At 37.2% G+C, this 10,307-nt stretch overlaps 1 protein-coding gene across 1 annotated transcript; it reads right to left on the minus strand.

Annotated features, from left to right (window-relative positions):
* Positions 1-42: 42 nt before the first annotated feature.
* Positions 43-10,234, minus strand: LOC118277073 (nuclear transcription factor Y subunit gamma). The gene is made up of 8 exons (XM_050696341.1): positions 9,981-10,234; positions 6,867-7,005; positions 5,867-6,052; positions 5,022-5,153; positions 4,335-4,412; positions 3,176-3,286; positions 2,490-2,600; positions 43-2,063 (listed from the first exon to the last, which is right to left on the minus strand). Exons 1-8 carry the CDS (start codon positions 10,004-10,006, stop codon positions 1,986-1,988), a joined length of 861 nt encoding a protein of 286 aa, XP_050552298.1. The 5' UTR covers positions 10,007-10,234; the 3' UTR covers positions 43-1,985.
* Positions 10,235-10,307: the final 73 nt, after the last annotated feature.

Genomic DNA, 10,307 nt, shown 5'->3' on the forward strand with positions numbered 1-10,307 from the left:
CAGTTTTCAGTTGTAATGTTTTTTAAATAAATAATAATACTATTTTAATTTTGCATTTTTTATTAAATAATAACTTAATTATACATCTAAATAACAACCAAAATTATCACTTAAATGATTTAAATAGTGATAGGTAATAGTGAATAAGTAGGTATGTACTAATAGGATATGCTATATTTAGTACCTAGGTGACTAATATACAGACTTTATAAAACAAAGGCTTAAAAACAATTGTAACAAAAATATTTTTCCTTTTTAAGAAGGTATTATAATCATGGAATAATAGTTAATACAAGAATGACAAAATGTAATGCTTAGGTTTGTAATTTTATAAAATAATTAGGTAAAATAAGCCTTCCCACGCATTAAATAAAGCTCACAAAAAGTTATTAGTTGAAGTTAAAAATATTTTATTTCGAAATAAAAAAAAATCCCATCATACTTCTCACAGACATTGGGCTCAGACATGCTTAGCAATCATAAAAAATAAATATATTGTTACATATTATTTAATATTAAAATGTGTGCTTATATTCAAAACTACTAAGACCAAGACGGGTAAGTAAGTTATGTTTAAGAAGTCTTGCCTAGGGCATTAAGGAATAAAAATGTATATCAATACCATATAAAATATTCAGTTACTGTTTATATTCATTAGATAATTATTACAAAAACTACTAGACATGTATTTATTTAATTTTAGCTACAGAGGATTAATACATAATTAAGATATTGTAAAAATTGTAGTGTATATGATATTCTTAGGTACTTCTATTTATTCTATATATTAGTTACTGTTATGGAGTTATAAAAATCTTAAAAATATGTAGGGCCTATTGATTTGTTTTACTTATTATTGTAATTACTTTTCTGCCACTATTTAAAGACACATTATTATTAACTGACTCCATGGCATGCATCTTTACATATACAAAACATTGCTTAGCTGAGTTTATTTCCACCAGTGCTACACTATATACATCAATGAATATGGATGATTGGTGGAAGTCAAACACATGCACAGCAACTTAGCATAGCACATCACTGGTGGAAAAGTCTACGTCTTTTTTCGTTAATATATATTGGCAGTATGTTTTTTAAATATATTCTAATTGATAAATATTGCATATGACCTTCATAAGTATTCACATAATGTATTGTACATAATAAACTAACAAAAATTGTAGGCAGTGAAACATTTATGTACTAATACATTATTAAACAGCATATTTATATGGGACATCGATGAATCATTACTGTTGCTGTTTGCACTCGTAACACTTACAGTATCAATTGATTACACCATTTATAAATAGCAATCTAATTATGATTGATAATAATATGATGTTGTAATTTTTATATGTAGGTATTTATTCGTTTATTATTTGGTAGACAAGTCTATACTGAGCTTTGGAACTGGCCATTGGTAGCCCTTTATAAGGCATAACATTAAAATAAAACTTTTTGTGGTTTATTAAAATATGCTTTTTGTAATATTCACTGAACTTTTTGTTGAAGTAAACTTAGTGGTAAAAATATTCCCTTTGCCTTATAAAGGGGTAGTTATATTCACCAAGTAATGTGGTAATTGCACTTGTTAACTCTTTTTCGGCCTTAGGATTTCTTCTAGCTCATTACCATCCTATCCAGAAATTTAAAATATCAATTATTCTAGAGTTTCTAACAAACAAGAACTAATTTCACAGTTAAATAATTCACATGAAAATAAAATACTCTTCATACACACTTCTGTTTAAAATGAGGACTTTACACGTAAACACGTCTCATTTACTTAGGTAAGATTACCAGTATACATAGTTTTTTCTTCAAACACGCTTATGAAATACGAACTTTACCTGCAAAACAGTTTCTTCATAGTGTCTGTACTTTACACTTTAGTTAAACACTAATCACTATGCACTATTCACTATCACTTAATCATCGGAGTCCGAGTCCACTTCGCACTGAGTGCTGGTGTCGTGGTACTAGGAGTCGTCCTGGGAGGTCGCTACTTGGGCCAGGAATACCTGTTGCTGGGGCTGATGCTGACCTTGGGATGATACCTGCGAATTGAGAAGCACGTATTTTATTTTTGAGTAGGTGGAGTTAGGTATTTGATATGTTAATATTATATGTAAATATCAGTATGATACACATTTACCTTTTATATGAAATCGTGGGCTAACTAGCAAATGGATTATAACCTAATGGTACCCAATGAGCTCCGTCCATGGACATCCACAACACCAGAGGGCTTAGTACGAGTTTGTTTTACGTTTAACGAGATTGAAGCGAGAGCGCGTTCGGCGCTCTGATTGGTTGGTTCATTCACGCAGCCAATCAAAAGCGCCGAACACGCTCTCGTTTAATTTTCGTTCAACGTAAAGCAAACTTGTACTAAGAGTAGAGATGTACAGAGCCGTCGCAAGTGCATTGTCAGTCTTGTAAGGTACCTAAGCTAAGAATGTTTAAGATATTTCAGTAGTTACCTGAATAATCTGTGGCGATTGCTGCGACTGTGCTTGTATTATGATGGGCTGGTTGGGGTTATTCTGCACCTGCAGCCGGATCATGTTCAACTGCGCTTGTGTTAGCTGGATCTGGAAAAATAAGTGAAATGTATTTATTTTTAAGCTATAATTTCCTCTATAGTGGTATTCAGTTAAAAATCGCTGAGTATCATACTTCACCACCAAACTTAGTAGTTGGAAAAGGTAGTAAAAAAAGCAACGTCACGACTTTATCCCTGAAGGGGTAAGCAGAGGTACTCATTACGACACGTTATGCTGTTATACAATGTATACCCACTTTTCACCATTTGTGTGTTATAAGTCCCATGTAATAAGAGGTAATCCTATTGCCATATACACAATTCCAGATTCTATGCTACTACTGAGAAAAAATCGAAAAACCGACAAAAGCCCAGTAATAATTTGCCCGACCCGCGAAGCGACCCGAGACCCCTTGTCCGGCAGTCGTACTTGCGACCACTCGACCAACGAGGCAGTCAGTAGAAAAGGTAGTATGGAGCATAAATTATTTAAATTTTCGAGAATTCTCAGTAGATAGAACAGCCCAGAGTAGTGTAGTTATGAAGTCACCCTTATTACCACCTAACATAACTGTTTCAAAGTGTACAATCTCAGGTGACAAAGTATTATAGTATATGACTTACCGGCAACTGTTGGAGCTCTCCAGATGGAGTGAGGACCTGTTGTACCAACGTGACTGGTTGCTGGGACACTGCCACGTTGCTTGATGACGTCGACGGTGTGGCAGTTGATGTCTGTAATGTATTTATAAGTTTAAAGGTTTTTTGCCCCACATTAGGATTTTCTCCTGTGTCGTGGAAGCGTTTACAAACATACAATTTCACATGCCACATGACACGCAGATCCGAAACAACAATATTATTTCTTATATATAAAAATCAATTGCTATTCGACGTTTTCGTTCAAACAGCTTTACCGATTTGGCAAATTTTAGTCTTGAATTATTTATGGAAGTCCAGGGAAAGTTTAAAAGGTGTGAAAAAATGATCCAGGCGGTACGAAATTTTTTTTATATAATTACTTAAATACTACGCAAACAATATTGTGAATAATTCATGTTTTACAGCCTATTCGTAAATGTTTAACAAGCTTTCTTTACTATAGTTTCAACTGATGTTGGCTGGGCGAAGCTGTTTATGACTATGAGCTCCTGGTCTATATATCCAGCAAAGCTCGAGTTGCTATAATACAGCGTGTACTGGCAGCTACGCTTATGTATGGTAGTGAATCATAAGTGTGGCAGAAGAAGCATGAAAGCAGGATAAAGCGGTGGAAATGAGAGCCTTGAGAAGTGTGTGTGGAGTAAAATTTAGTGATCCAGTAAAAAATAGTGTTGTTAAAGAAAGGTGTGGCTTGAAAGACGATGTAGTGACAAGGATTGAAAGGGGAATGTTACGATGGTTTGGACATGTAGAAAGGATGGATGAAAACAGATTTACGAAAGAAGTATACAAGGCAAATATGAGTGGGACCGTCGGTAGAGGGCGCCCCAGACGGACATATAGCGACCAGATTGGCGATATATTAAAAAAGGGCCAAATTAAAAGTACCTTTAATCGACGAGCATGCATGAAAAGACTGATGACTGTTGATGAAGCGAAAGAAGTGTGTAAGAACCGTGGCAATTGGCGTTCCATTGTCTCTGCCTACCCCCATGGGAGACAGGCGTGAGGTTATGTATGTATGTATGTAAGCTCCTGGTCTAGTGTGAAAGTAGTTGAGTAGCCTCTAAATCAGAAATGAGTTGAAAATATGTTATTAAAAATTAACAAGTTAATTCACCTGTGACACCTGTCCGCATGCTTGTAATACGATCTGTGGTTGTGCAGCGTTCTGCAAAGCAGCTTGGTGGTGAGCCACCTGGAAATATGGACACAGATTTAGCATTAATACAAGTTTATTTTGACTACCTCGTTGGTTGAGCAGCCGACCAAGTAAGATCTAGCATATGCTATGCAAGAGGGAGTGTCAGACTCTCCCTGACTAAAAACCACCCCGTTCCTACTCCTGCTTTTCGAGCTGAAGTTCCGGTAACCCGATAGATAGTTCGTAGCTCCGGAGTAACAGACCCTACTATGTGTATATAATTATGTTATATAAGTAGTATGTTTGAAATCTTTTCATTAATAGAATATAGTCTGGAAACGGAATTACAGGAAGCTCAATCGTAACGCCTACATCCCCAAAACGCTCAATATCAAAGCTCAAAAGGCCGGTAACGTACTTAGTTACAAGTACGTTACCTTTGGAATACCAAATGAACGTCGACTCGTCGAACGTAATTTGTCGACAAGTTGCAAGTTGCAAGTCTACATGCACGAAACTACGTGGCGTAGCGTACTTACCATTCAGATATCCGTCAGATCATTTGGCGTTTTAAAAAGGGTAAAGAAGCTACTTTTTCTGTTGAAAAGTGCTTCTTTGGTCAAATGATAATGACTGCATCATCTCATAGGGTTTGAAAGTTACCTGGTCAATATGGCTGCTCCGAGGCGCGTGGTCGTACCGAGGTTTGTTGGGTTTGACCTCCTGTCGAGGCACGATGTCGATCAGGAAGTCGAACTGATCACACTTCGATATCGCCATCGCTATGTCGTTGCGCTGTAATTTGGAAAAAAAAAACAACTATAAAACGTGTCCTCCTTAAAAAGGTTTCTTTCAGTGTCGCCAAAGCTCAAGAACGGCTGGACCGATTAGGCTAATTTTGGCCTTGAATTATTTGTGGAAGTCTAGAGAAAGATTAAAAGGTGAGAAAAAAATATTTGAAGCGGTACGAAGTTTGCCAGGTTAGCTAAGTTTTTATATAATTACTTAGAATGCAGACAATATTGTGAATAATTAATGTTTTACAGCCTACTCGTAAATGTTTAACAAGCTTTCTTCTCGTTATGTGTTTTAGTGTAGTTATTATCACACTCAGACCCCAAAACAATAATTCGGGAACAAACAAAAACAATGTTTCATACAGGAAAATAGTACTCGCGAACCGTTACCCAGCCGCTCGTCACCTAGCTATTTGGTTGCAATTTCATGGTAAAACGCTATGGTGTTATAAGTATACATATTTGTGTGTGTGTAGACCCTTAACCCGTAGTATGCCGGGACACAGATCTACGCGAGACATAATGTGTTTTCTATTGTGTCTCATATACTAGCATACAATAAGTTTAACATGTCTCATTGATCAACTAGTCGAAAGTTTAATTAGCAACCCCTTGGAGCTTCGATTCGATTCGGAAAACGTTCTGAGATTTTCAGTTCAATTTCAAAAAGGTAAGTATTGTGATATGATTTTTCGCATTTATATCGTTTACCTGTAGAGTCCTTCTCTTGTTATCCTCAGTATGTGCCCAGGCCCGAAGCGTTAGCTCATGAATGAAGATTTCAGCCGCCTTCGCGAACAACACCGGCGCTTCAGCTGAAATCATCTTCACCTCTTCATCTAACTTCATTATCTTCTTTATACGGGCGAGAGGCAATGCTTGGGATTTGAAGTCATCCTGAAAAGAATATCACACACATCACATCATCACATCAACAGCCTATAAGTGGCCATTGCTGACCAAAGGCCTTTTCTCACACGGAGAAGGTTTGAGCAATAATCACCACGCTTGCTCGATGCGGGTTGGCGATTTTAAACTTATAATTAATTATAAGCCTAGATGTTTTCCTTCACTCTTTATCAGTGGTGTCTTAATAATCTTAACTAAAGTACATATAACTCGGAAAAAGTCGGTATGTTTCGAAACCACCGGGCTGCCACAACTAATCACTATCTCTAAATGTTAAGAGTTTGGACCAAAAATTATTAGGTAACTATGGTACGAGTTACAAACAATTCCAATCGTTTTCACGAATAAATCCACCAGATTTTCGAAATACACACTTAACCATCGCGTCGTCTGCTATGCATCGTATCGAAGATTCCATGGTAAAGTCGACAATTTGTTTTCAATTCTTTTTGTAAATAAAAACAAACTATCACATAAAGAGTTGTTTCTTGCGGGGATCATAAAGTTGCGTAGCAGCTGACATCAGTACCCTTAGTACGAGTTTACTTTAACTACGTGAATGAAAACGTTCGGCGCTCTGATTGGTTGATTCATTCAAGTCAGCCAATCAGAGCGCCGAATGCGTTCTCGTTTCAATATCGTACTAAGGGTACTGATGATCCAGCTACTACACCACAAAATAATAATTATTATTACACTTTGCGGAATTCACTTCTATGGCAAATGGAAATATCGTAGAGTAGGCTGAAGTACCATTATTAAGCGCTTTTAAAAGCTACCTAGTATGAAGCCTGATACGTACCGCATTAACCTTGCTGATATCTTCAGTGACTTTGCACCAGAACTGCTGTAGACTCTGCTGCGGGGCTTCCACCTGGGTGTTGTCTTCTATAATGTCACTCTCCACTTCCTCAGCCACGCCTGAGGTACCGGCCTGGTCGCTGTGGGATTGGGAACGTCAATTTATTTCCTGACGATGAAGGCAGAGGCGAGCCCTTTTGCAGCAGGCAAAATTTCATATCATGTGTTTTGAGTACTAATTTGCTTTACGTTGAACAAGATCGAATCGAGAGCGTTCGGCGCTCTGTACCATTAGTACGAGTTTGCTTTATTGATTGGTTGGTTTACTTTGCTGATTGGTTGGTTTACTTTACTGATTGGTTAGTTGATTTGAGCGGGCCAATCAGGAATGCCAAACGCGCTCTCGTTTCGTTTTTATTCAACGCAAATCAAACTCGTATTAACGGTACTGTTTATAAATGCGTCGCTTCTATCTGTGGTATCTATACGTGTAAGGGAAAAATAATTTGCTTTAGTAAATGAGTAAATTCCTTGCCATATGCCTGGGCACTATCTCAGTTCCAGCGTTTAATGCTAATTAAACTATGTGGCAGAGCTATTACTTCGAGTGCTTTTCCACAAGAGATGTGCTATGTATCTATGCTACGAAGATGAAACTATGACCGTTTTCACTGATCCTAAGATATGTAACTGTGCGTGCTGTGAGGAAGATGTTCAGCTCGAGTATACGATATATCGATAGTAGGGAAGCCATCCATAGCACGCATCTTTCGATATAAAAAAATATAGCTTAGCTGAGTCCGTTTTCACCAGTGCTATGCTATGTGTAGGTACCAATGAATATGATGGCTGGAAGCCAAACGCGTACAGCAACGTAGCATAGCACATCTCTGTTAGAAAAGCACCCTTAAACAAATAATTGGAGAAACAAAGGTTGCTTATTGTGTACCCTCCTACGTATAAGCCTTCGGGGTGGAAACGGAGATGCTGTTATGGCTATTGCGTGATAAAAATAAAACTATAAGAATGTACCAAGCCCACGACGCGACGGTTGCCATAGCAACCTCCAGTACGGTATTTCTACCTACATGGTTTATTCTGAAACTAGCTTTGATAAAGTTTATTGTTATTTATTCTAATGGTACGCCGATTTGCCCTAATATCCCATAATACTAAATAGTTAGTAACGACCCATTATTGAGGGGAAAAATCATCCAATGTCTTCTCTCGCCTTAGATGTGGCGAGAGGAAGTGTCAGACTCTAAATGACTAAAAACTACCCCGTTCCTACTCCTGCTCTTCGAGCTGAAGTCCCGGTAACCTGATAAGTAGTAACAGACCCTATTAAGTGTATATGTTAATTAGTACGCCGAAACATCTGAACCGACATTGATGGATTTTGTACAGAGATGGAATAAAAGCCTGAAATAGAACGTAGGAAATCTTTGGGTGGTTAAATAACCTTAGTCGAGGGCAACAGACGATTTATTTATTACGAATCACGACCATATAAGCTGATTTCCTTATCAGAATATATATGATTATAAGTTATAACTAATTTTTCCTTGACACTAACATACTGCGCATCAGAATATTTGCGTATTTTTAAGGTAGGTACTTATGTAGATGCGAGTTATACGAGATCAGTGACATAATACAAAGTAGGTATGTTATGTAGTAGGTATGTACCTACTGAATGGTTGCATTCTAACTCGAATCTCTTTAGTTTTTCAGTCTTTTTTCACAGGCCGTAAGATTAATTTTCGTGTAAAATTAGTAGATTTTAGACTTCAGGTTTTTCGTGTCCAAAAGCCTGACGCAAAGAGCCCTATTTCGTTAGGATATTTGGAATTTTAAGACACTAAGTGTCGAGCGACCACGTCGCGCATCCAACAGAATGTCATAATATGGAGGAGGGTTTTTCTCTTGGAGTCTGGAGTCAGCTCAGGTTTCGCAACCAACTAGACTCGTAGCAAATGTAAACCTGGGGTGAGTTACATTGCCTTAGGATGTCAATAAATCAGAACAAACGTTTACAAAAAGGCTTTTCGAAAGGTTCTTGAACGATGTCATTTTCTATTAAACCTAACTTGTAAAGCGCTCTAGGCTTTGAGCAGTTGGGCACGCGTGTCTCGAGGCGCTCCTCTATAACCTGGCGCCCCCTAGGCACTTGCCTTGTTTGTCTCAGGGACAATACGGCTCTACTAAATAGGTACGTACATTACATGGTAGTTTTTTTTAAGGGAGGAAAATCATCCAATGACTTCTCTCGCCTTTGGTAAGGCGAGAGTGTCAGACTTTTACTGACTAAAAACAACCCCGTTCCTACTCCTGCTTTTGAGCCGGAGCCCCGGTAAACCCGTATCAGGATAAGTTCATTTATTACATGGTAGTTAGAGATAAAATTAAGCTCCATACAAAAAATGTATTGCATGGTTGTTAAACAACGTTTTTCGTGGTAGACTGTTTAAGTCTATACCTATGCATTACTTTATGAACATGCAAGCAGACGGTGCATAACCTGACAATATGACATCTTGAATTAGTAAACACTGTTTTTGTTATTGATAAGTGATAAGAATAATGTAAGGAGGTATCTAGCTATGTACTGATAACATAAGCAATGCAATGGTTGAGTGGTTCGTGTGCTGTGCAGTGCTATCTGTGGTAGCGAGTTCGTGCTCCGTTTTTTTTTTTTTATTTCAGCCAAGTAAAACGAATTCTCGAACGATCGATCAGTCTCGTGTCTGTGTAATACCTAGTTAAAAATATGATTTCATCATTATGGCGCATTTATACGTAAAAAATATGTTTTATATTTTAGATAAACGCGTTGAAGGGGGCTATAGAAACGACATTTAGTTGGGTCCGCAAGTGATGTGATTAATTAAATATTTGTTTGTTTGGGAAATAAATATCTTCGCTATTTTATTAAACCAAGTAAAACCACACCGCAAGCACAGGTATGTGCCGGTAAAATTATGATAAAACACTTTGTAAATTAGGAAATTAATAAAAGTTCTCAACAAAATAATTAAATAAAACAATATCAGTAACTGATTATTATCAAAATATAATGAATGCAAAAAATAATATTATCAAAAGAGGAACTTACGCAGGCACAAAGAAACACACGGACATCTTGTATCAAACCCACCACACGGCGACCTCGAGTTTTTCACAATTCGGAAAGACTTTCCAACTAGATTAATTATTGGAAAATCGCTATTAGAAAATTAGTAACCGCTTCCAAAGTTAATAAAAACACAGTAACCAATAATCAGTGTAATATTTGGAGATCTCCAATCAACAATTACTGAAAATGCGCCCGACACACGATTCGTCCACTGATGACCAGTCACAAGCTTGACGTTTGTTTAGTATTGCCAATTAACACCATTCGTACGATTTCTAAAAACTACCATCAGTCACTTGCTACAAA

The sequence above is a fragment of the Spodoptera frugiperda genome, chromosome 10 (assembly GCF_023101765.2).
Source record: "Spodoptera frugiperda isolate SF20-4 chromosome 10, AGI-APGP_CSIRO_Sfru_2.0, whole genome shotgun sequence".
NCBI lineage: Eukaryota > Metazoa > Arthropoda > Insecta > Lepidoptera > Noctuidae > Spodoptera > Spodoptera frugiperda.

What these genes read in the sequence shown, in the direction of transcription:
- LOC118277073 (XM_050696341.1), bottom strand. Translation starts at nt 10,006, where the DNA reads ATGTCCGTGTGTTTCTTTGTGCCTGC. An exon ending in GTGTGTTTCTTTGTGCCTGC is followed by an intron (nt 7,006 to 9,980) that starts GTAAGTTCCTCT and finishes CCAATCCCACAG; the next exon opens with CGACCAGGCCGGTACCTCAG. An exon ending in GAGAGCTCCAACAGTTGCCG is followed by an intron (nt 2,601 to 3,175) that starts GTAAGTCATATA and finishes TTATTTTTCCAG; the next exon opens with ATCCAGCTAACACAAGCGCA.